Raw genomic sequence first — 26313 nt, 5'->3', positions numbered from 1 at the left:
AGAACGAACAGCGCGAGATCGCATCGCTGACCAAATGGCAGCCGTTTACTTGCACAGCTTTATGCTATTTGTATCGAGTTGTTAGAGTCCATCTAAACCACGATGCAGGAACTGGTCCTCCTCTGCCAGCTACCATGGAAGCTAAATTCAGTCACAGCAACAGCAGGCCGGGTAGGTCGGTCTGTCCGTCCCATCTGCAGGGGCTGCGTTCTGACTGCGCAGCAGCGGCAGTTTGGTGGTGAGAAACTCAAGTACGGAATCACTTCTTTTTCCTGTTCAGGAGATGAGGTGCAGACACTTTCACTTTACCAGGAATATTTCTTGACAAATCGGTATCCTACAAAACATGAAAGATGAGAAACTGAACACAGCAGACAAGCATTTATGCACATCTTCCTCGCCCCCGCTGGCGCTTCCGAGTCTGCTGGCAGGGACTGATGTGCCCATTTCTGCCAGCTTCCCCCAAAGAAAATGAGGCTGATGTCAGGCTTCTGCTCTCGCACCATGTTTTATTAATGAAAGACTCAACGTTTTCTGTGCAACTTCCGCACATCAGCTCCATTCGGATGGGCTGGCTGGGTCAGCAATTCCCTGGGCACTACCTGTTTGCTTCAAGGTCATTAACCATTAATTGTGTTTTTCTAGCAGAGTGCCACAAAAAGCCAACGTTAAGGCTGCTGCTATTCAATGCTTCTGATCAGTGAACTACGACAGGCCAACAAGCACCTTGTCAGAGAGCAGCCTGGGCTGCCTGATAAACGGGGCTCACTGATGCGGAATGAGAAATAAACACCTGAGGGACTGAACACCTGTGGGAGGAGTGAGGGGACTGCGGTGCCAACGGCTGACGGAGCCACGGCAGACGAGCACGGCAAGGAACCGGCCCTCTCCCCAGTGGCAGGTGCTGGAGCACGCAGCCTGACGTGCCAATTTGAAAAGGAAATGGAGGAAATGGCAAGAGAGTAGAAGAAAACTGCATCGGGCGGGCTAAGAGCTGCCTGAGCAGAGAGACGAGACGTTTACCCGGCCTGTGGTAAGCACCTTGCCGGGGGAGAGGGGCAGGAGGAAGCCCACCCAGAGCGGCACAGCGGGACATGGCCTCCAACCCCAGCCCAGCTGAACTGCCAGCGCAAGTACACTGCCAGCGGGAGTGGGGATTTCCCTTCCCAAAAACGAGAGGACTTTTTGGAAGATGATGCTTTTGTCAGCTACGTTACTTTAGAGCAAGAGAGACACACAATACAGAAACCAAAGGCCCAATGCTATGGATGAGGCTCAATTTCTGATGATTCTCTCCAGCCTAAGCAGTACATCTTCCCCAGCGGGACTGACAAACACAACACTGCTAAAAACAAAAAAGCAATAGCACACTTGGTTTTGGAAGTATTTACCCCCAAAATGGCACTAGTGGACATTTTGCTGCTGCTGTTGTTACATTTGTACAAGAGAAACGATGTAGAAAAACTAGTCACCTTTACGCTGCGGAACAGGTCTTTTTCTCTTGCACTAGCTTCTTTGGATTGCATAAAATTATGCAAGGCAATCTTTGCAGCTGTAAAAACACAGGGAAGATTTAAACAGGATGTAAAAACATGCTGGCTTCAATAGGTAGAGCACTGAAAAGGTTCAAGTGCCTTCATACAGTACCTTTTCCCTTCTTTTGGGTGCCTGGAGTGAGCTTGACTTTATACCTTCCAAAAGAAAAGGTTTCTGTTAGTACGCAGGCTCCCCTCGGCCAGCGCAGGCTGCCGCAAACCCTTCCCACAGAAAAGTGCTGCAACTTACTTATAGTTCGTCATCGCCGTGTAGGGAGCACAGATGGGAACAGCAAAGAGCAGAATATCCTCGGGGTGTGGCTGGCCGGTCAGGGAGTCCAGCAACGCCTCGCCTTCCTGTACGGGCAAAGGAGCTTCACTGGGAAACCAGACAGCACCTCTCCAACCCCACCTACCCGCTTCCCTGGGGGCAGGGGCTGGCGGGTCTCCCCTTCCAGCTGAACTACAGCAGCAGCCGCAGCCCCACAGATACCGTGGGTCAGACCTCGTGATGGGGTTACCAAAACACACTGAATTCAGCTTTATCGCTCGCTTCACTGGCATTGAATTACCAAGCCGTGATGCGTTACTGACCGTCCTTGATTACTAAAATCGTATCATTTGAAACAGGATGGATCTTAGTTTTAAATGACCCAAAGGGGACCCCCAAATGTAGTTACATCTCCACAGGGTCACCAAAAGCTTCCCGCTACGGCCAACCATTATCCTCCTTCATTAAAGAATTTAAACAAATCGACTTATTTCCAGCAACACCCACAGCCTCTAATTATAGAAAAATTTGAAGCAATTTTATATGTAAACAAACTTCTAAACTAAAGAACTTGCACTGCATCATATTGTGCCATCGTCCAGCCCCGAGCCACCGTCACTGCAGGGTGCAAAGACCTCCAGAGGCAAAGGCAAGGGATGAACTTCAATTTAGCCAGTCCTCAGTTGCTATAGGGACGTATGTGATAAGCAGGGTAGGAAGAAAAAAAGAGGTTGCGTTTTTTTAAAAACACAAGAAAGCTGGGTTCAAACAGTCATGGGCAAGAAGGGGACTTCGAACAGCAGAGCCGCGCCCTTCCGGAGGGCTCACACATGGACCAGCCCCAGCCCGCCGAAAGCCTGTGCCTCTGGTCCTGCTCACAGGGAGCCGTGCTGCAGCGGGGCCCCCCAGCTTCGAGCGGGAATAAAGCCTTCTCCTCAGCACTTAGCGGAGCTTCAAAGACGAGCATTTACCTCAGCTCCTGGCTGATCCTGGTCTTGCTCCTCCTGTACACACAAACAAAGGAGACATCAGAGCTGAAACGAGCACACAACTGCTTTTTTCTCCCCCGGCCCCTGGAGAAAATAAATTCTTTTATCAGCAGCACACAGAAAGCCACAGTCTCACTGCAAAGAGAATTTAACTTATTTTAAAGCAAAGGTAAGAACAGCACTTCTGTGTGGGTGAGGGGAGGAATATTTCTTTCAAAACTCTAATTTGCTTGGCACACGCCAAGCTGGGAGGAGAGAGATGGGCTGTGATTCAGAGATACTGACTCACAACAACAGATCTGGAGAGCGCTCAGTTATATTTCAGCTGCACCGAGTGGGAGGTATTGACTTAACTGGATCCTCGGCAGCCTGGCGAGGCTCGGTATTCCTCCGAGCCCTCGTTCTGGCTGAGCTGGGAACGCAGCGTGCACATAGATTGCCGCAGGGGGTTTTGCTGCTTCTTGAAACCAATGGGCTCCCAGAGCCATGGCACTAAGCACAGTGTTCTCCACAGTGCCCCCAAACCAGCAAGAGCTGCTCAGCTTCCCTGGCAGAATGGAGCTACACAGTGCCCGGAGAGCCACGGTAGAGGGCGAGAAGGGAGAGATGCGTGGACAGGAGAGGTGAGCGTGCTGCTCACCTTCTCATCCTGCTGCTCCTCCAGAGCTGGGTCCTGCGACTCGTGCAGCAGGACTCCTGCTGGGAGCATTTCCTTGTCCCCTCCAGCACCACGACGCACGGCCTTGGGTTTCTGCTGTTGCTTCTTTGCTGGCTCTTCTTTTGTCTTCCCCTTTTTCCCTTTTTTCCCTTTCTCCTCCTTGTTTGACCCTGCAGACTGTGGTTACATACAGAGGTGGTCAGAGCCAATGACCCAAGCGACCACGCCACAGGGGGAGGCAGAACTCCTCTCACTCACCCCCAGCAGCTTCATGATGAGCTCCCGGTCCTCCTCGTCCTGGTCCTTGTACTTCTCCTTCATCTTCTTCATTTTACTCTGCAGAAGAAAACACACCAACAGCTTTAGAAACAGTGACTTTTGCAGAGTTTTGCATCCACAGACAAACACTCAGATGCTGATCCCACATGCACTTTCTGTCCAGGTCTCCTGAACCTCTCGCAGAGCAGTTCACCAGTAACCCAGACACTGTGGTTTCAGTGAGGAAAGCACAGCGTGCTCAATGCTAACAGACCAGCACCGTCATCCTGAAACCACCAAGAGCACCCCCAAGAGTCTAAAACTATCAGGTGGCCACAGATGTCTGACAGAAACCTGGTATTTCTGTCCACACTTCACATGGCAACAGTTCAACCCCTGGGTACACTGCCTACCTTTTGGCCCCGCTTGATGGGCTGAGGGGCCGGCACGCCTTTATTGGTGTTGGGAGCAGGGGGAGGCTGTGTCTCCGTCTCTTTCTGCTTCTCTTCAGGCGGCTCCATGTTCTCAGAGTCGTTCTGCTGCTTCTTTTTCTTCATTTCTCTAAGGAAAACCATCACTTGACATACTGCCTCTTGTTGCGACAAGAGAGGCTGCTGCTCTCCTGCCGGCACTACCACCCTGCTTCCCTGCCATGGGGCGATGGGGAAACCTGAGGCACGTACACTGGAAATAACCCCTCCTCAGTAAAACCTCTCGAGCCCACGAGTACACAAGAAAGTGTTTGTTCACAACCAGCACTCCCAAAGGACAGGAGCAGCCGCCGTCCCACGGCAGGACCCGCAGTGGAAATGCAGGACGGACAATCAACATGGACCAGCCCAGACTGGGAGGTGCAAGACGTGTCCTGCGCCCAGGTCCGGGAGAGGGAATGGGGAGGAGGCATTCACCTCACTGCAAACACAAAGAGGCTCTCACCTCCTCTCCTTGGCAGACAGATGCCTTCGCCCCTGGGACTTGCTGTCACTCTAAGAAGTGAAACGCAGTTAGAGCACACCATGTCCAGCAGCAGTTCACACTGCTCTTTGCCAAACATCTGAGCTGGGACCTTACCAAGTTGGGTTCTTCCTCTTTGGGGATGATTTTCTGCAGGGATCTGTGGGGAGATCAAAATGGAGCTCATCAACAGATGTAGAGCAGCTCAACTGTGGAGGTGTCACCACAGCCCAGACATTGGCTAACGTGGTTGCACCGCTTTTGGCTTTCTAGTTCTTGAAAATCCCAGCTTTGGTGAATGGAAAAGGGCAGCAATACCAGGATTCAGTTTACAAAACAAGTCCTCAGATCTCTGCCAGCTTGCCTCACACACACACACAAACAAGCAACAAACACAGCCTGGGTACAGTGCGCACTAAAGGAACCCCTGATGTTCAGCTTCCCATGCACACAGCCCCGCTCCGCTGTGGTATTCCCTGCAGAGCTGTCCGTTTCCACCCACTCAATCCTGTCTCCTTGCACCCTCTAAGGAGCACCGTTTCCAGGGAGAACAGGGAGACGAGCTCATCTCGCAGCCACCTGCAGAGCAGTAACTCAGCATCAGCTTGGCAGAGCAGAAACAACTCATGACTGAGTTTCTCAGGTCTGAACAGCTCTCAAAAGAAAACGGGGGCAGCCATCTCCCGAGGAGCAAAATCAGTGCATGGTGGTCAAGGGACGCTTAGGCCAAAGTAGGGAAGAGCAGCGATGAGCGAGCCAGATACCCCTGTGTGCGTGTGTGTGTGTACTTCAGGAGGGGGGCAAAGCCAGCAGCCCACAAAGAAGAGCCGTGCAGGGAAAGGGCAGGGAATGGTACCCAGCGTGGCAGTATTCCCGCAGTACAGGCTTGCTGCCCTGAACTCTGGCAGCCTGCAGAGCTGAGCATCGAAAGAAGAGATGGCAACTCATCACAGCCCTTGTCTTGGCTGCATTTTAGCAGTATGGAGATCCTCAGAAGTGCCCACATTGCTGATAAGCGCAGCTGCTTCTTCACTTACCTTTGAGACTGGAGATGCGACAGGTCGATTGTTGTATCCGGGTAATTTACCTCTTCCTCCTTCACTTCACTCTTTGACTCCGGATGTTCCACTTCATCTTCAGATTCTCCATCATCCTCTTCGGAGTCACCCTCTGGTGCAGGAGGCATGTTTACTCTGCCCTGGTCAAGGTCAGCAACGCCCTCATCACGATTACTCTCAGACATGGCTTCCACACCCTCCGGTGCTTCCTGATGCTCTGCTTTTTCCTCTTCACTGCTGCTGTCTCCTCCTTCTGGGGCACACAGGTGAGGAAAACACAGTTCACATTAGAAACGCCAAACTGACCCATAACACAGCGCAGGGAACTAAACGCCAAACCCCGAACGGTCCTGTCCATCAGCAGTGCACGCAGCACCCCAGTCACATCTGCCGTACCTAATAGCTCCACTTCTTCGGACACCAGTTCACTGGCACTGCTGGAAACCGTTTCCAGATCCTCATCCTGTACTTTGATCTTCCTTTCTTCTCGGTGTCTCCAAACACAGCTTTCATCCACCTAACAACAGAGGCACCTTTACGTTAGGCCAGTACCAGCTCCAGTGATGTTTGCTAGCCCATTCAGAGAACACCTGACTCAGCTTTATTCTTTCCCTTTGAACACTTTTTGCCATTCAAAATGCAAGAAAACTAAACCAGCACATTTAAACCCAAGTCGGACAACCTAGAGAGTACAGCTAGTGAGGAGACACACATAGCTGCGCAACCAGCAGACTCCCTAAACATGCATATGCTTCAAACAGAGCTGGTATAAAAATCTAGCAGAGGTAGTAATGTTCACAGTGTCTGTTTGTTTTAAATTAAGACAGTGCAAACTGGGGAAAATTGGCAATGAAAGCAGAGTAATTTTCTGTGAGTAGCATTTTATGGGATTTGTCCCAGTGGGAAAAGAAGTAATTGGGAATATACTGATAAGCAAGAACCAGAAAATAAGCCTCCTACAGCTCAAACCAAATTACAAAAGCCAGCAGGAGCTGCACAGAGAAAGCAGTACCTTAAACAAGAAGCTAAAGCCCATCATCAGATATGAAGGTGGAAGAAAATTCTTCTTCCCTGAAAAACAAAGGCAGATTCTCATGAGGAGGTTTAACAGCTATGTTACACGATGTATTTTCAAAATTCATTTTTATTAGAGGCTTTAGGCTACCAAAAAATTACAGTGGGGCTTGTTCTAGCTCTTGGATGACAACAGAACAGGAGGAACTCAACAGCAGCCAGGAGAAACTCAAAAGCAGCTTAGCTAACAATCTTCTGCCCAGGGCCTCAGCTAGAAATGCTGCTGCAGCTGCCTGTATTCAGTCTAAACCACTCAGAACAGATTTTCAGGAGAAGAGCAGACTCTGTCGGCTGCCACGGTGAGGGGGGCAGCTCAGGTGGCTGCCACCGCAGGACGGCACAGCATCTTCACACAAAATGCCTGAAGTCAAATTCACACCGTTCCTTTGTGTCTCACCTCGGATCATGAAGCTTCCGGTAGTAAGGTATTCTCCTGTGGGTGCAGTTTTAGAAACCTAAAAAAATCATGATATACTATAAAGAGTATCTGTCATAGAAGGCCAGCACTGTGTAATAACAGCACTAAGAAAAGCAACATTCAAGCAAGCTGCATTTTTAACTTATGGGAGCAGGTTGCAGAAGGACTCCGTTTCCAAGGGGTTCTTCCTGTCCTTTGTAGGGTATTTTCCTAAGAAATGTTTCAATTCAATCACACACTACTGGCACTACAGGTTTTAGAAGTCCTGGGTCAGTAACTGGGTTATTCAGGAAATAAGAACACTAAAGGCACTGCGACCTTCAGTTTAATGTAATCTCTCCACCCTTACACTTGAGTTGATTGGAAGCACAGCAAGACTGCAGTTAATATACAAGCTAGAAGCCCAACTGAAAAGAAAAATTAAAACTTCACTTTTCAATAGAAATCCTTCCCCTCTGTAAGAAGCCAAGCCTGTGGCATTTCCTCTGTCATGTGCATGTCATGTCAGAGGTCACCCCTTCACCCCGGCCCTAAGTGCAGCAGAGCCAGGGAGAACCCACAAGGAACCGTACCAGAACACAAAAGTTTCGCCCACATCCACCAGTTCCCACAGAAACACTTTGTCTGCAGTCGCACACCAGTTCCTTCAGATGTTCTGTCTGCAAAGCTCATGCACGAGTGTCCTTACCTGGTTGTGGGAGACCCACCAAGCACTGGTGACAACACGGGCATCCCAGGCAGCACTGTAACACAAGGCCATCGTGCCTGCCTCTGTCAGGGTTCGTGGAGGGATTGGTTCACCTACAAAGTAACACCCAACACATCAGTGAACGCGATCCATGCACAACAGATTAAATTCTCCAACTTCCACATATGCCCTAATCCAGCCTGTGAGCTCTCCAGGGGCCGTGGGCAGAGACAGCGTGGCCTGGCTAAGCTTGAAGGCAGTATGGACAGAGCAGAAGCAGCGTCAGCAGCTGCTCTTCACGGCTCCCCAGCGGAGGCTGAAGCCAGCTGTGCTACTGCTCCTCCCTCAGCTCAGCTCCACAAGGGAGCAGTAACTGTGCTCCCCACAACACAAGGCCAACTTCCAGCACTTCCCAAGAACGGGGCACAGGCAGGGTGTGCAAAGCTGGTGTCCCAAGAGCTCCATCCCACCACGTTAACGCTTCTCTGCTGAGATCAGCACCCTCTGTCAGCACCCAAACTGCTTATGCCACCAATCAAAGTCCCAGCAGGACTCCAGTCCTTGCGGCCAGCAGCAAGCGCTTGCACCACCGCCTCTGCCAGTGACTAACGCTTGTCCCTGTGAGCACATCTCCGTTGCTCCTTCCCACCAGGAGCTCAACTGAGCAACTGCAAGCAGCCAGTCACAGCTGGGAAGCGGCAGCAGTCAGCGACAACCTGATCTTGGAAGGACTGGTGCCTCTCACATCCTAAGGGAAACGTCTGCTGGAGCTGGGTACCACTGCAAGGGGGGAAGGCAGCTCGCCGGGCTGGGCTTGGCCATGCAATGCAGAGGCTGCCAGTTCACAGTGCCCAGGCTTCTACGAGTCCCTGCATCAGCCCCATGCAAAGCACCTGATGGGTTCTTGATCACACAGCTTGTAGCTCCATGGAGATCGGCATGCACGTATATGTCCCCTGGAAAAGAAGTGTCTCGAATCAGTCACGCCCGTGGTAACTACACAGATCACTCGAGCTAAGGTGGATGTTTCTAACGTTAGCTGGTAACAGCTAATTTGGCTGCAAGGAGCAGGGTGGGAAGAGGATACAGAAGCCTTTTAGTCCATCCCAGTTGCTCCAGGGAGAATCAGCTCCTTTGCTCCTGACGGGACTCTGTCCAACCTACTCTTATCCCACAGTGCTGGAGGGTCCAGTCTCCCACAGCAGACCCCCCAGCACTGCACAGACAACACACACAGAGTCTCGAGGACTCACCATCACCAAAGTCCCCTTTTACCCAAGACCCAGCTTAAGAACAAACCAGACAGACCTTCCCACATCACTCTTTTACATTTACAAAACTGGAAAATAATAGAGAAACCGATATACTCCACTTAATCAGACTCTCACCTGGTTTAAGATACCGCTTCACAATCAGCTCATTCTGCTGTTGATCTCTTCCGGCAATAATAAGGTAATTCTCAGAACTAATGAACCACAGGAACTTCTCAAACCTGCCAAATTACATCAATCCATTGTGTGAAAAACACCTGTAACTAACAGAACATTACAAAGGTATTTTTTATACCAAACTCTACGAATATCCATCTTAGCATCTACTCCTTACAAAAGACACTGCAAAGAGTTTCACATCCACCCATGTGCCTGGGGCATAAAAACAAGGCACGCTACAAATATAACATCACTGCCAATGATATTTTGAGATGAAACAACAAGTACCATCACCACAAAGTCCAGCTGCCTCCTATTTATGTTTATTTTAATAATTCGGTTATTAGATTATAAAAAGCTTTAGGGTTTTGTTTTGGGGTTTTTGCCTTTTTTTTTCTTTTAATCTACTGTTACTGTTTCAGAGGGCTGCCAGAAAGTAACAGTGAAGTTCCCTATTTTTACCAAGCCCATATTCCTGGCTGTGTTAAAAGCAAAGAACTGCAAGTCCCAGTCCACTGACAGGAACTTTCCCAGGCAAAGGCACTAACAGGACCAGGCCAGCACCTTCAAGGAGCAACTGTAAGAAGACTCAATACAAAGTGTAGTGCTTTGAAATCATAATTAGCTCCACTTCTAAGCTAGTGAAAACTCAGCCTGACACAGTTGTTCTAAATTTGCGCGCATTCACAATACATTCGCTAACGACAATCAAACTGTACTTGCCAATAGACCTTTCTCGCTTTCTGAATGGTGGTAACTGTCTGAACTTCCCTCAGTGTCTGCTTCGTCTTCTTCTCAGCCGATTTAAATGCCTGTTTAGACAGAAAGCATGATCGCAATCCGCCAGCACAGGAATCACAAAACTGATAATGGAGCAGTAGGAAAGGTGGTAGGAAACGTCTCTGAACTTTTTCAGAGTGCAGGCTCTGCATCCTGCTATTCACAGCCCTGCATTCCCCTCATGCATATGTAAGACAGTTGTCCTAAAATCTTCATAGATCTCTGGCCGGGCTAGCTGCCCCCTGTGAAGATTATCAGCTCTTTGATCGTAAGGATTTCCATTGATTTTCCACTCCTGCCTCCATAAGTACTGGTCTGTCAGGATCTCCACCCAGCACCTCTCCTACACGTTCACAATGCTCCTGGTGGAAACCAGATGATACAGCAGGGATCTGCAATCCTCTGCTCGGTCAGCTTAAAAGCTCAAGAATGAAACAACCCTGGTTGGTTGTTTTTACCGTTCATGTCTCATTAGGACTGCCTAGACCAAGTTAGGATTTTCCACTGATCAGTGACAGGGACTTTGCTTTTAAATATCTTCTAAAAACAAGGAAAAAATACCTTTTCTGCAGCTTCTACTGTCTTCTGAGTTTTCTTAGCTGCATGTCTTTTGTGATCATAGTACCTGCAAAACACAAGTTTGTTTGCATCTGAAATCCCAGCAGATTCACTCATTTTTCAAATGTACTTATCACAGTCCTCTACTTTTGCCATTAGCATTCCGTTTTGGGAAGATATTTTAGCCCAGATGAAAAGAGTAGCTTAGTCTAGCCCAGGCTTAGTCTTCACCTGAGAAAAGCAGCCAGATGAAGTCAGTCCTCTCCTCAGACAGACAGAGCACTGTTTGGGTTGATGTGTGGCAAAAGTAGCCATTTTGTTCCATGTGTCACTGTGCAGAATTGTACTCAAAATTAAATTAACTTGACAGCTAGAGATTAGCTGCCATGCAACAGTGAGATCCTGGTTTTGGACCAAGAAAATGCAGGTCCTAGAGCTCAGGGCAAGTTCCCATTTCAATTTCTAACTTTTATTTTTAACAAGATATACACAGAGCTCTTCTTATGATGTTATCACTAACAACTGCAAGCACACAGAAACTTCGACTACCAAAGCACACATTTACTGTAAACCTTACTTTTTGGCATTGGCATATGCAGACAAACTGAGATCAACATCAACTAATGACGGTTTGTTTTTCTGAGGTTTCTTCAACTGTTTGGTTTTATTCTTTTTCTTTTTTCCCTTTGGTTCTTCCATTTCTTCTTTCTCTAAATCAGCATCCTCCTCCTCCTCTTCCTCTTCAGATAACACATATGGGTTCCTAAAAACACATTACATCATATGATTAAGATAAAAGAACTGGTTATTTTTTACCCTTAGTGCAATGCATTCCTACTTCTATTCTCTCATGAAGACTGGAAATGGCCTAAGGAACCCTTAAATCATTTTTGCTGTGCAGCTGCAGAAAGGCCCCAGGATGCCTTACGTGCAAGCCCGTTTATGTCTTGGAGTCAGCCAAAGTTGGGGGGGGGGGTGGGGGAAGAAAACAAAAGCAGAAGATAAAAAGCCCAAATTTTCCAATCCAAGGAAGTGACGTTTTCCAAGGCAATTTCTTCTATCAAAAGACACACATCCATGCTATCAACCTAGAGAAAAATCTAGACTTAAAACAAAGAACAGTTCTGAAGACCTACTTTCATAAAGTAAAAGAAACACAAGACATTCTATGCATGATCGCCTCATGAAAAGAGAATAGTTACATCATCATATGACTCACTGAACAGGACAGCAATGTGCTGGTTTAAAACCTCAAAAAATATCTGCTCCACTGTTTTCAAAGAGGTATGCTGAGCACACACTAGCTGGATTTGTATTTGCTTCTCGCCAGGACATTAAATCCTGCTCGATACAGCTGTACTAAGTCTGTGTAGCAAAAGCTGGTGGAGCAGCATAAAATAACGTTCTTCATAAAGGAACATCTATCTCCATAGTCCTCTGTGCTAAGGATGCATGATTCAACACTTGGTGGACTGACTGAGCAGTTTGATCAGCAAAGTGATCACTACTAAAAGAGACGGAGAAGAGAGACGGATGACACAGTTGCCAACACAGAACTCACTCCTGAAAACAAGTTTCTTCTGTACATTTCTGAAAATGAGGCAACTAAAAATTCATAAATTAACTTTGCCACATTACAGCTTTCATACCAAAAGTTCTAGCTATAAAAAATAAATTCTCACTTTTTTATCTCTAGCATCCCGCTACAGTGTCAGATAAGGTTTTAAAGACACTCCAAATACTGCAGTTCTCTCATCAGGACTTCTACAAGAACCAGCATCAAAACTTGCAGCTCACAACAGCTGCAATCCGGAACCATCAGCCTTTCACCAGACTGCCCTTAACAGTCAGCAGCATCAAAAGGGGCAGGATCTCAGGTGAATTTTAGATCAAAGAAGAGTGGATCAGAGAGAGTTAACTGCTGACTGACAGACTGGAGCTTTGGACCTCTACTGCTTTAGGACACCTTCCAATGATTTAGAATATAGTCAGACAGACTCTAAAAATACTAAAACAAAAGCTATTACGGTAACCAAATTAGTATTATTTTTGAAAGCAAAAAAGGCGGCATCCCTCTGCTCACAGAACTATGTTCTCTTCATGCTGCTGTAAGAAAAACTGAACAATTTAAATATCAATGCACAAGCTAAAAAGATACCTGTCTCCTATGGAGCTCACACAGTCAGTCCTACTTGCATTTGGTACAGGTGATCTCCAATGTACTCACTCACCTCAGCAGCATTGTGATATGATTTGTCTGAAGCTTTAATTCTTTGATCGCGCTTGCAACGGGGTCTCCCTGCGCTTGAGCTTCTTTAACGATCGCTCCAATCTCTGTCCAGTCGATCTGGTTGGCTAACGCGCTACGGACTACCTGGATGGCTCGGTCGACGATCTCCAAGTTCATTTCTATAAGTTCTCCTTTTATCTTATCAGCTTCCTTAAGGAAAGAAAAAAGTTGATACCCATTGAAGCTAAGCACACACTCAGCAATAGTTTAAAAAAAATAAAAGTAGTAATTAATATTGAGATGAAATCCAAGAATGGCATTGAAGTGATCACATAGGACAACGGCCAACCTGACTCCTGCAAGCAGAGCAGCACGAGCAAATTTTGGCAATGCCCTCATAAGGGAGCAGAGCCCCACTGGGCAGGCCTAGGCTCCCTGAGGGGCTACAGGGTGCTCAGTGACAATGGAAGGCTTCACTTTGGGATCTAACGCTGACCGTAGCAATGCAGACCAGCAGGTACGACTCTTCAAGAAACATTAGGTGTCGTCTTCGTTAAAAAAAAAAAAAAATCTCAGTCTTACCTGAGCTTGCTGAAGAGCTTCTAGTCTGTGCTCATGATCCCTACGGACATTTTCAAGTTTCTTCAATGCTTGTTTTTCCTTTCAAAAATAAGACAGACAGAAAAATATATCTACAAATGGCATCTTATCACCTAATCACTGCAAGACATTCAATAGAGCATTCCAGCACAGAAAAATACAGCAGCGTAAGAGATGCAGAGTCTCCAAAATATGGTTAACGCTACTACCGGTATTCCAGGCAGAACCAACCGCTACATTATACATCTTGAAATCCACTCCCTGACCACCACTGACTCAGCATTTCCACAGCAAACCCAAGGAATTACACCTCCCTCACCCCAGGCTGCAAGAACCCAAATGAAGCATTTGAAGCTCAGAGAGCCACCTCAGCTGCCCACTCTTGGATGAGAGCATACCTGCTGCAATGCTTTCAGATCAATTTTCTGTCCCTCTAGCTTGGAGTAGAACTCATCTACTGCCTGCAAGAGAAAATCAGTTTTAAGAATCTCCAGGTTGCACTAACTTATACCAGCAACAAGCAGGAAGAGGAGGTTCCGCTCAAGAGAGGTGGCTGCAAAGCACTAAAAGAGGAGACAGATGCTAAAATGGGGTTCAGTAACTTCCTCCATTTTACCTTTGCATGAGATGAGTTCAGCAAGACACTCAAGGATATGTGTCACTGCAAACCAGGGGCTATGCACAAGTCAATAAGTGGCCAAACTATAGCCCATGTTTTTTGCTAAGAAATTATGAAAAGGAAGCTCCTGTTTGACACAGCGTGCTCTTCAGATTAAATGATTGAAATGATAGACCTGTCTGCCCTGAATTCCTGCTGCTTCAAAAGGTCAGTTAAAAAAAAAAAAATCCACAAAAAACCTAGAAAGTATGCCTAAGAACTGCTCCTGGTATTCCAGCTGCCAGACACTGTGCTTAAAACAAAAGAAAAGGAAGGTTTTAGGCTGCTTAGATCATCAGTGCTGTGAAGGAGATGACAGAAATTCAGCCAAGAAGCAGGGTAGGAAAGTGAAACAGGAATTCTGGAGATCAAGGTCAGGAACAACACGCAGTTAATGATTTCAGATGTTAATGAGTCAAGGACCAGGAAGGACAACACTCAAGGAAATACTAAATCAGGTGCCTGAAGCTTTCAAAGTAGTAGCCGGAAAAGTATAAATGTGATGAATGTGATGACTGTTTCCCCCAGCCATAACTCAGCGTCTGAGCTCTCCACTAACAAAACGTTTGACCAGGACTGATGACAGCCACCTTCCTTACAGGCTCAATACACACCTCCACTCAGGGCCACGTGCCGTATTGCAGCTACAGGATCTAACTGAGTTAATAAAGACAACACTGCTCAGCAGTAGCCTAAAGGCCTCGTTTTAGCTGGCCTTTCCTGCATAAAACATTTATCCATAAAATTAATCACCTCTTCCAAGGCCTATGTTTTCATTAACAACTTCTGCACTATATTTTAACTACTCTTTTTAGCATCAGTCAATTAAAGCACTTAAGTACAGTATCAGCAAAAGCACTGTACCTTATTGAATGAGTCAAATTCCAAGTACGGACATTTTGAATGTTGAGAAAACAAGAAAGGATGAAACTCCTCATATCTGTAAAATACACATTTGATATTATCACCTGAAAACTAATTTATGTTATGCAGACTAATAGAAAAATAAATACTTCAAATATTTACGTGTAGATATCTTCTGCTGGTTTATCTGGTTCCAGACTTGGCTTTTTCTCCCTTTTCTGGATAATATAACCCTAAAAGAATACATAAATATGTCATCAGCATTTGCCTTTGAAAAGGATCCCCCTTATCTTGGCAAGGCAGCAAGTTCTAGGTGCTAACCAACTGATCAGCATGAGACAATAATTCATTCTAGCAGGGAGACCTTGTGGCAGAAGCGATGTGATTGACTGAGCAAAGCCCTGACCGCTTGCTTGTCTTGACTGCAACTTATTCCAGAAAAAAAGGTGAACTCTTACAAACCTCAGGACTGCCCTACAGCTTATCACACAAATGCACGGTTTACATGCAGAACAGTGTTACCTGCTATTAAAGCACAAGTGCAATTCTCATAGGACCTACATCATCTGCTTGTAAATTACTTAATTGCTGCACATCCAGTGCAAGGAGGCAATTTTTATTCCCCATCACTACCTGGAGCTCAAGCTCACAGAATAAAATCAGTAGCTGCTAACACCAGGAACAAGCATGTGCTGAACACTACCTGCCTACCGGTTTAATTCTGTAATTCCTGCGTAAGTGATAACCAAGGTGCCCAACTGAGACCCACCTTTCCACTGAAGTTGTCAGTTAGTGTCATATATTCTTCTGCTTTCTCTAAAGCAGTAAGCACTTTTTCAATATTTTCTAAAGAGAGAGGGGGAGGAGAGGAATATTTTAAAAACCTAGAACAGAAAGATATTTTTATATAAACACAGCACAAAAGCAAATCAACAAAATACCCAGGCAACTGCTCTTCCAATTAAATGCCTGAAACAACCTGTCCAACCTGACGACGTTAAGTGGGATTCTAGCATGTCTCAAAAATAAAAATGCAGATATCCTTTACCCCTGGTGCTTCACTACAGCAATTACTGTTCATTTTAAACAGGGGCCTTAGTACACATTTTACATTTGGGGCATTTTTAATTTAAAAATCTATATAGGTACTTCTAAGACATAATTATTCAAGTTTCATGGAAAAAAAGACCACACAAATGCTAGTACTTTATAAAAATAAAACTGCAGAGGCAAAGCATAAACCAGTAGCTGTGAGAAGTTATTTGCTTGTTACAAAGTTGGTTTATTAAGCACCATAATGCAGTAGGAAGTAACAAATCCTTTTGATTTATGGCAAATATAAAGCACACAAGAAAAATAAGACAACAGAAAAATCTATTCTGACTTTACTACCAAATTCATAATTTCCCAATAAATGTAAAGCTGCTACTTTATCAAATCCCCACCATGTTTGCTACAGATAAAGGAAGACTTTGATGCTAACTCTTCTGTACAGGATTCTTGTAAAATATCCCTTTACATAGCCAGAGTTCACCTGACATTTAAGGTAGTATCTCATTAAAAAATCATTTAGGCTATAGAAGGAGTACGATGTTTTAATTCCGATATATGCACAGTTCAAGAGCTTTAATGTGAACAAGGTTGGTCCCCAACCTAAAAACATTACAGTAGATAAACCTGTAGTTCTCACCATACGGTTAAGGATTACTCAACTCTTTGGAAAAAAAATACTACATAGACATAAAAATTACCATATATGTAGTACGGCCTTTAAAATATTATTTCCTACATACCTTTACTTTCCATATGCTGATCTATTTTGACATAACCAGAAAATCCAGCTTCTATAAGGCAATGCTCAATGAGAGTGGCTCCATAAGCTGTTAAAAAAAAAAAAAATCATCATCTGTAGAAAACATTCACAATTAAATTTGTATTCGCATTAAAATCATGAGAAGTGTTTCAACAAGCTATGGCCGTGAAACTACAGTCAATCCTTAGAGAGGCTGGGGAGAGCGAGGGAGTTGTGGTCCCAAATTCAGGAGGCAGAGCCCAGAGAGAGCAGGGGACCAGGACTCCTGTGGTGGCCCTCACAGAAGCGCTCGCTGGCTGGGCAGAGCAGCTGGGTCTCAGCTCACAGCTGATGAGATCTTACAAACTTAAGGATGCTTAGGTTCATCTGGAACTGAGAAAGGTCTAGGATAGAGTGAGGCTATACAGGAAGGATGGGCTTCATGTTGGCCAAAATGGAATGAAACCTTTACATTTAAAAGGGGTTAGGAAAGTTTCTGAACTGAAGAGTGTAGGAAACCCAACAAGGGTGGCAAACTGCCTGGCTTGGGATAAGGTATTACAAAGGGTGAAGCCGTACAAACTGTAGCTTCAAATAAAGAACTAGGAAAGAGCTGGCAAAGCCAAATGTGAAACATGAGTGACGAAAGACACAGATGCAGCCCCATTTGAACAGGGTGCAGAGAAGGAGCAAATTAAAACAGATATATAAGCTTCTACAAAGATGCTTAAAGACTAAGAAACAAGATGGGGCCATGGAAAACCAGGTTTAACTAAGAACACTGAGAACTAGCAAAGCAGAAACATGGAGGAAGGAAGACTACCACTGGGACAGTGCAGCATCAAGCTTGGAATGACGTAGGTGACCTTAGAGTAGGCGAACAGGATGTTAGAGTCCAAACAAATTAACAAGATAACCACTTGAAAAAAAACAGTACAATCCCACGGGAATGAAAACCCAGGCCTACATCTGGGACGTGAGGTATTAGGGCTACAGCATTAACTGCCTGAGCAGAGCTGCTGGTCACCCTAATGTGCAGAGGGACAGCCAAGAGATTGTGAAAGTAGGACACAGAACGGCTAAATCAGGTGTCAATCATCCCAGCCTGGCTGCAGAGATGTCATGTCATGGTACAAGGCTGACACTAAAATTTTCCTGGATCCATGCTAGAACAACAAAAGCCCAAGAAATCTCCTACAGGCATTCGCAGCTCAAAAGGGAAGATTACATAAAGCAAGGAAGCTTCTTAGAAGGAAAGAAATTAAGACAATCGATAAAAGGCAATGTCTGCAAACAGCCTGCAGGCTATTTAAAAATGTTATTTTGGAGGTTCAGAACAAATGCATATCACTTATTAAACAGTGTTTCAGAAAAATCCAAGGAAGGCTGGCATGACTAAACATCGGGTTAAGAGAAACTGTTAAAAGCAAAAAGTTATCTGAAGTCGTGTCACTTGTGGAAAATGGGAGACTGAACTCTGGCAGGTGAATGTAAAACACAGCAACACTGGCCAAAATTAACCTTGAGAAAATCTGAAGAAAAAACCCCCATCAAGATTAATAATAAAGCCTTTTCCAGATATATCATAAGCAGGAGGCCTGCTAGAATGAGTAGGTTCAAGAAACAATCAAGGTGCAAAAGGAACACTCAGACATGACAAGAGCAGGAAAATTAAATTAATGTCTTGAGTTTCATTCATAGTGTAGGGGCACAGCGAAGCTCTGGCTGGAACATTTCTCTGCAGGCAGCATGTCAGAAAATCTGCCTCAAATCCAGTTGTCAGAAGAGGTGATGGATCCAACAGACAAAACAAGCAGCAGTAAATCCTCAGGATCACGTGGTACTCAGCCAGGCCTTTAAAAGAACTCAAGGATGGAGATGCCAAACTGTTAGGTGTAGCTTGCAACGTCTCTCTTGCCTTAGCAGCAGAGGCACAAGGAGGTTAATGCACTGGCAATTTTAAAAAGGGACTAGAAAACTATCAAGTCTTTTTAGCCTATAGACTACAACTAGCAGAGAGCTTTGCACTAGATACAGAAGAGCCAGCAGTTTTGTATTTTGCGTCATAACTCTACAAGACAGTTAAAAAGCACAAAGACAAGGGAGGTCAAATAGATATGGTCTATTTGCATTTCCAGAAAGCATTTAGCAAAGCTCACCCCAAAGCTCTCAGAGAAAACAAGCTGCCACTGGATAACAGGATAGCCCCTGTCTGGATTAGAAAGTGGCTGAAAAACAGGAAACAGGGAGGAGGCATAAACTGTCAGCTTGGAGGGAGGGGAGGAAAGCTGAGCTCTACGGGGACCTGCTCTAGGGCCTGCACTGATCAACATACACCTAACTGACCCGGGAAGGGGGAAAAAGGGCAAGGGGCAAAGCCTACCGATGAAACACAATTCGTCTAAGCAACAAAAACAACAGCCAGCTGTGAAGAACTGGAGGAGAACGAGCAATAGTGAGTGATTACATAAAGAATCGACACAAACTCACTGTAAAACAATACAAAATGATCTACATGAGGAAAGACTATCCTACTTCTGCATATGCCCAACTGATCATTTCTATTTGGGAGCAAGACCTAACAACAGATGGTCCTGTGGAAACATAAGCTCAATTGTCAGTGAACACAAGAGAGTCAAGCTGTGTGTTGGGAATTATTAGGAAAGGAATAGTGAACAGAACAAGGGAAATCATGCCACACTATAAATCCACGGTGCACTTTTGTTATGTTATGTACACTTTTACTTACCCCGTTTCAAAACAGGTAGAGCTAGAAAAGGCACAGAGAAGGGCAACAAGGATCATCACAGGCTTGGAACAGATTCTGTACAAGGAAAGACTACGTAGGCTACGCAGAAGGCTGGTCAGCCTAGAAATGACTGAGACTTATAAAATGAGTGGTGTGGAGTTGATAAATAGGCAGCAACTGTTCACCTTCTCTTCAAATCCAATACTAGGGCACCACGTAAACTGGTGAGATGAGTTTCAGAACCAAAAAAGGGGGTGACTTTTCATGTGACATGGAAGCAAGTGGAACTCCTCACCACAAAAACATCGTGGATGCTGGAAGTTCATACAGGTTCAAAAAGAGATTTGGTAAATACATGGAAGGAAAATCCAACCCAAGCTGTTAAATACAAAGATGCCTGCTCATCAGTCATGGGAAGTCTCTAAAATGTAAGATGGCTGGGATTGAGAGACTCTTCCAGGGAAGTATCACTGTGCCTGTGAGGTCTGCAGGCGAATGACAGGGCTGGTGACCAGGTGCTGGCCTGAGGTTAAGCTAACTGCATAGGATGTGAGGAACTATAGGACACAACATGAGAAACTGCTGGACACGATGGTTACCAGCGTGAGAAGCGGCAAAAATTAGAGAAGCGGCAGGAGGGATGGCTGGGTTCCATGGGTGGTTAAGGAGGAACAGGGTGAGAAACAGCCAAACTCACACAGCAACTGAAGGGAAGAATTGTGGACCTTTTAGAGAGCGGAGCCTTGCCAGGCCAGCTGTGCCTGGGCAACCAGATCAGTAACACTATGTAAGGCCAAGGTCACCTAGATAACAGCATCAGAAATACCAACCTCGGGTGTGGATATAGCAAATCTGGGACCAATGGGGGAAAGTAATTAGCAGCGGGTTGTTTATTTAGGAGGAGACCGGGGTGGAGAAAGAAAGGGACAAGGGTGGTGAAAAAGAGAATCAAGAAATGGGGAAAGTAATACTTAGGTCTGCAAATCATGTGATTTGAGCTGTTCAGGGGTACCTGCCAGGCAATCCTCTGCTTGATCAACATTGCCAATCAGGAGGATAAACCAAACTTGTTCTGACCATGTCACACAAGCCAATTTTGCTTCTGTGGTCAGGAGAACTGGGGCACAGGGTGCTTTGCCCGGCTACCAGAGATCACCCAGATGGACCATCAAGCATCCTGGTATTACCACATGGGTACTTCCTCCAGGAGTGGCAGCACTGGCATACTCCAACTACTTCCTACCAACACCCTTGCCCTGACTGTACACTTACATCTCCTATTCGGTACCACTAAAGACAAGACACTGGACAAAATGCATCAAGTCAGAGCTCCAACAGAGCTACTCTCAGGTCCTCATCATGGCACGATCACAGCAAGGTTCATCTCTTTGTGCAGTTGGCTTGGAATCAAAAAAATCTACTCTGTTTTCAAAGGCTCAGGGTTTTTGTTGTTTTTCAAACATATGTAATAGCAGACTGTCATGAACAACATCCAAAAAAAAAGACTGCTTGAAGTTGTTCAAATTTTCAGCACCATTTAAACATAATGCGCATTGACCCCATTTCATTTTCTAATGAAACACAATTACTTACGAAGATGCGGGTTAAGAACCCTCTTCAGTTGCTCCCCTTTGGGTGCATTTGATATCATTTCAGTTAACCTACAAAAGATAATGGAGAGTTGTCATTCCAAAGAACAATGGGTTTTAAGACTACGTTGTATTGCTTAGAAGCTACAAAGCACTTTCAGTTTCCAACGAAGTAGTGCAAAATGGCCTGTAATTTGCGAAAAGACTACACAAAGACATGCTACCTTTCACAGTTCAAAGTAATTTGAGTTTATTCCAATACTTACACCACCTAAAAGCAATTACCTTTCCAAGGTCGGCAGAGGTGCAGGTGCTTTTGCACTGTCGACTGGGTATCGTTCCCGAACTGCAAATCTGACATCATCCGCTTCATCCGTCCGAAACCTCAGAATGTTTAAAATGATGTATTCGTGGTCTGTCAGGACAATGTTACCCTGCGAGCACGCCACAGGGGACCATCAGCAAAGGCCATACTCACGTGCTTGCTTACAGAGGAGATGCTTGGAGCTTTGCACTCACCCTGTCGTACAGCTCAATGATCAGGTGATAAGCAGCTTCATCGCTTCCAAACTGGAAGTCCACAATTCTGTCTATACCCAGCTGTTTTACACTGACAAGCCTTCTGGTCTTTAAATGCTTACGGCACTGTCAATAATGGAGAAAATGTCTGTGAGAGTGCAAACAGACCTGCTTGTGACATTTTATACTGAAATACATTCTTAGCTATAGATCCCTCCTGTGACACTGATCATTTCTTACTTAATACAAATACCATAAGGGTAAAAATGCTGAACTTGGTAATACTGAGAGAAGACAGCTCTTAGCAAAGTAATACCGTGATATTTATAGGTAATATAATTGTTCCAGATTCTTAACATTAAGCCATTTTTGCCATTAAAAACTGCTAATTTGTTTAGCTCAACAAGTGTGCAGCTAGTTAAAATCCAAAGGGTTTATATTACAAAGAGAACCAGGATTATCCCTGCATCCATGGATGACATGGAAAGCCACCCTGGAGAATCTTTGCTGAGTCATTTCAATAAGGCCGCATCCAGAGGTGGTAGGCTAAGCAGACCTCCGTGAGTCAGCGCTCAGGTTCCATCCCTGCACATCTACTTGCAGGAATAAAGCCTAGCAGCTTGCAGCAAGATCTGAACCCTCAAAGTCCAGCAGACTGAACAGCAGGACTCTATTAACATAGGGTGCTGCGTAAAGGGCCCAAAAATTTGGACAACCCAACTGGAATGACAAGGACTTTGCTGGAGTAAAATTCCAAAAGGCCTTGATGGCCCAGAAAACGTTCAGCAGCTTAGTATTAGTCTTCATAAATTTAAATTTTCATTGTTTCAGGCACTGAACATCAACGGTGCGACCCCAGGTCCACATTTGCTCCTCCCTTGTCTTCAGTTACCCGCTCGATCAGGATCCACCAAGCAAATCCTTTCACTATTTCCTTCCATCTCAAATCCTTCCACTATTTTCTTCAGTCTCCAAGGACAGAACATGAACGTTGCATTCTGATATACAGCCATCTTATTAAGAAGAAATTGTGGGTTAGTTTACCTTCATTGCAAAGCCAGATGGCATCATGTTTTTTGGCCACTCGAACTCTGTCGTGTGAATGCGTATGCCAGATTCAAGCAGCAGTGTGGCCTTGCAGTCTGGTCTGTTAACAAAATAAAGACTCACCACTTGGCACATGAGCAGCCACCCCTTAGCACACACCAGTTTGCGCTGGAATGAGACCAAAGCACCACAAACCAGCGGCACACTATCTACAGAAAACACTGTTGCCAAAACTAGTAAAGCCCGTAGTGCTGCAGCCAGGCTGACAGCGAAAGGATGTCCACTTTTTAAGTTTATGGATAATTTAGCCAAGCAAAATGCTTGGCAAGCAATGGAGTTAAATATTCTCCAACACAACCAGAGGCAAGCAGATGAGCAAGGGTCCATCTCAGACACCACCGGAGTGGACAGGTTAGTGACACGACACGAGCCCTACCTCCCATTTGGCCTGGGCACCAGTATCACTTACTAAGTGTTGCTCTTCAGTCCTCCAACTGCTCTCTTCCCTCCCCACAAAAAGAAACAATGCCAACTGTGCATTTTACACTAACACCTTTGGTCTTTTGTATATTTTCTGCAGTATTTCACACTTCATATACTATCTCCCAAGAACTTCTTGGGTAAAAATTACTGCATTTTATCAAAGAACAATAGAATTTCACTGAAAACTAGTCAGAAAGGCACACACCTGTCAACAGAAATTACATACATACAAAAAAATCTAGTTCTCATATGTACAATAACAGTATAAAGAAATTTAAAGTTCTTACTTTTGAAGGCGAATAAGATACGTCTTATTATCCACATCATAAACATTGTTTACTCTCATTCCCAATAAGCTGCCAAAAAGAAAATACATGCTTTGGAGAATACGATACACAAACGACACAAGTGCCTGAAAAAAATCCCAGTGATAATTAAAATATACAGAAGTGCAAGTTACGATAGATTACCAAACAGTAACCGAAGAAGCAGTAAAGAAGATTAATGGAATGAGCTGGAAGCCAACCAACCAAGAGATGATGAAGTTGCTATTAATGGATAAAGTGCAAAAAGCTAAACAAGTCAAAGCAAGAACAGCCACTGCGAACACCCCAACTGCAACCACACAGCTTCTGGATCTCCACCACAGGATGGAGGCCAGGCTGCCGGCTCCCAAAAGCACTCCTCTTTGTGGCAGGGATGCAAAATTTACTGGTTATACCGGAGCACTGTGCTCCTCCAGGCTAATTTCTGCATCACTGGGGGAGCCCTTTGCTAGCACGGGGCACCAGTATTCCCAGCACGAACACAGCAATGGCCTGGGGGGTCAGGCTCGTCATCACTTTGTTCAGAGTGGGGCCGAATATGCAGAGTGCCTTTGATATCAGAAGAGTATGAGAGCTCCATGGGGCATGGATGCGAGGAGCATCGGTACTTCCCAGTTGGACAGAAGAATGTATGACAGGCCATAGGACCTTCCCCACACAAACAGGAAAGGGAGAGTACTCAGCTGCTTCCCAGGGAGAGGCTGGGGAACAGGAGCAGGACATGACAGGGGGAGCAAGAGCACCAGGCCTTCCCTGATGGTGTGACAGGGGAGGCAGAGAGGACACGGTGCTCTGTGGACGGAAGATGTGCTAGGGGCCACTCAGGCAGCATCAGACGGGACCTGTGCTGCCCCACAGCACTGCAGCGCACGACAGAGAGGGGCAGCCCACATCCAGCAAAGCCTGGGGCTGGGCTCCCCAGCGGGGTCAGGCAGTCCAAGGGCAGTGGTGGTGGCATCACCCTAGAACAGGGCAGGGCAGGACTGCACCGTCCACTGCGCAGGGCTGCGCTCCCTACGATGGCAATACTGAGCAGCAGAGCACAGAGCTGCAGCAGAGCGCAGAGCAGCAGCGCAGGACAGCACAGGAGGCACGGCAGCATAGTGCAGAGAGGGGGTGCAGGGCCAAGCGGGGGGATGCAGAACTAAGTCATACAGAACAGTGCAGAGGAGCAAGGCTGGGCAGAGGCGGGCAGAGCAGAGGAGGGGGATCAGCTATGCCAGGGAGCGCAATGCAGAGGAGCAGGGCAGAGCGGGAGTGAGGCAGGGTGGTACAGTGAGGCAGGGCTATGCAGGCAGAGCGGGGGTGAGGCAAGGCTATGCAGGCAGGGCGGTACAGTGAGGCAGGGGGATGCAGGCAGGGCGGTACAGTGAGGCAGGGGGATGCAGGCAGGGCGGTACAGTGAGGCAGGGGGATGCAGGCAGGGCGGTACTACAGTGACGCAGGGGGATGCAGGCAGGGCGGGGGTGAGGCAGGGGTACGCAGGCAGGGCGGTGCGGTGGAGCGGGGGCCCTCACCGCCCAGCGCCGTGCGGAGCCGGGCTGCCGGCGGGGGGCAGAGCCGCCCCACACAGCCCCGGTGCCACGGCGGGGCGGGGACAGCCGGGCCTGGCCCCGCTGAGGGGAGAGAGGCGCTACCGACCGGGCCGGGCCCCACTCCTCGGGGCCGCACCGGGCGGGAGCGGGCCCCGCGCCAGGGGACAGCGGTACCTCTGCCGGAGCTCGGCGAGCACCGCGCGGATGTCGACGGTGCTGAAGCGGGACTTCATGGCGGCACCGCCGCCGCCGCCCGCTCCGCCCGAAAGCGCTGCCGGCCGCCCCGCCGCGCGCCCCGCGCCTGCGCCAACGCCCGCTACGGGTGGCGCCCCGCGCCAATTCTCTCCCCTCCGCGGCCGCGCGCTCTCCGCTTCCCGCGCATGCGCCCAGTGGAGGGGCTCTCCTCGCCCGCTGCCTGTCCGGAGAGGCCGTTTTCACGGCATTAAGCAGAATGAGATGAGGAGGGGCAAAACCCCCCAGATCAGGGCGGCCCTTCAGCAGTGTCTTTGCACGTGCATTTTGTAAGGAGAGGAGTTGGGCTGTAAAATTTTCAGCGTAACTAATTCGTGAACGCGAGGGTTTGATTGTGTCAGCGGCGCATGCGTAGCCAAGGCGGGTGGCGGCGTCCGCCAGCAGGGGGCGGTAGCGCGCGGGGCGTCGGGTCGGGGCGTCGGGGGGCAAAAGGCGCGTGGGGCGGGTGCGCGCGGGGCCAAAAGGAGCCCGCGTCTCTCTGTGTTGCCCAGGCTACGCTGCAGTGGCTATTCACAGGCGCGATCCCGCTACTGACCGGCACGGGAGCTTTGACCTGCTCCGTCTCCGACCTGGGCCGGTTCACCCCTCCTTAGTCAACCTGGTGTCCCCCGGCTCCCCGGGGCTCACCATATTGATGCCGGCCTTAGCGCGGACGCCCGCTCGGCATAGCGCACTGCAGCCCAGAACTCCTGGGCTCAAGCGATCCGGCGGGCTCAGCCTCCCGAGTAGCTGGGACTACAGGCGCGCGCCACCGCGCCCGGCGCTGTTGGCCCCGCGCTGCCGCCTCTCCTGCCGTCACACCGCCGTGACGTCACGCCGCCCGGACACAGCTCGGTCCCCTCCGCTTCTTCCCCTCCTCGTCCCCCTTCTTGCCGCCCCCCTCCCCCAGCACACGGTCACATCGTGGCCGGCAGGCAGGCTCTGAGGTGGCCGAGGAAAGGCAGCCCCTTCCCGGGCAGCTGGCACCTCCCCAGCACAAACCCCAGTGCGTTGTTCCT

General features: G+C 47.3%; 1 protein-coding gene across 1 annotated transcript; it reads right to left on the bottom strand.

Annotated features, from left to right (window-relative positions):
* Positions 1-17: 17 nt before the first annotated feature.
* On the bottom strand, positions 18-25397 carry NEMF (nuclear export mediator factor). The gene is made up of 33 exons (XM_072866247.1): positions 25238-25397; positions 23490-23558; positions 22717-22819; positions 21673-21798; positions 21439-21587; positions 21158-21225; positions 16817-16903; positions 15793-15869; positions 15186-15256; positions 15024-15099; positions 13900-13962; positions 13484-13561; positions 12903-13111; positions 11249-11434; positions 10675-10738; positions 10057-10145; positions 9292-9395; positions 8797-8859; positions 7904-8016; positions 7195-7252; positions 6736-6794; positions 6120-6240; positions 5703-5976; positions 4783-4825; positions 4648-4697; positions 4125-4272; positions 3712-3789; positions 3436-3630; positions 2778-2810; positions 1786-1892; positions 1648-1691; positions 1473-1552; positions 18-337 (listed from the first exon to the last, which is right to left on the bottom strand). Exons 1-33 carry the CDS (start codon positions 25294-25296, stop codon positions 260-262), a joined length of 3222 nt encoding a protein of 1073 aa, XP_072722348.1. The 5' UTR covers positions 25297-25397; the 3' UTR covers positions 18-259.
* Positions 25398-26313: the final 916 nt, after the last annotated feature.

Source organism: Ciconia boyciana, chromosome 6 (genome assembly GCF_034638445.1).
Source record: "Ciconia boyciana chromosome 6, ASM3463844v1, whole genome shotgun sequence".
Classification (NCBI taxonomy): domain Eukaryota; kingdom Metazoa; phylum Chordata; class Aves; order Ciconiiformes; family Ciconiidae; genus Ciconia; species Ciconia boyciana.
The sequence above is the reverse complement of the archived record's forward strand: the minus strand, read 5'-3'. Positions and strand labels throughout refer to the sequence as shown.

Coding starts and splice junctions, on each gene's coding strand:
- NEMF (XM_072866247.1), bottom strand. CDS start 25,296: ATGAAGTCCCGCTTCAGCACCGTCGACATCCGCGCGGTGCTCGCCGAG. Junction 1,692..1,785: donor ACGGCGATGACGAACTATAA/GTAAGTTGCAGC, acceptor TTCTTTTGGAAG/GTATAAAGTCAAGCTCACTC. Junction 338..1,472: donor ACCTGTTCCGCAGCGTAAAG/GTGACTAGTTTT, acceptor CATGTTTTGTAG/GATACCGATTTGTCAAGAAA.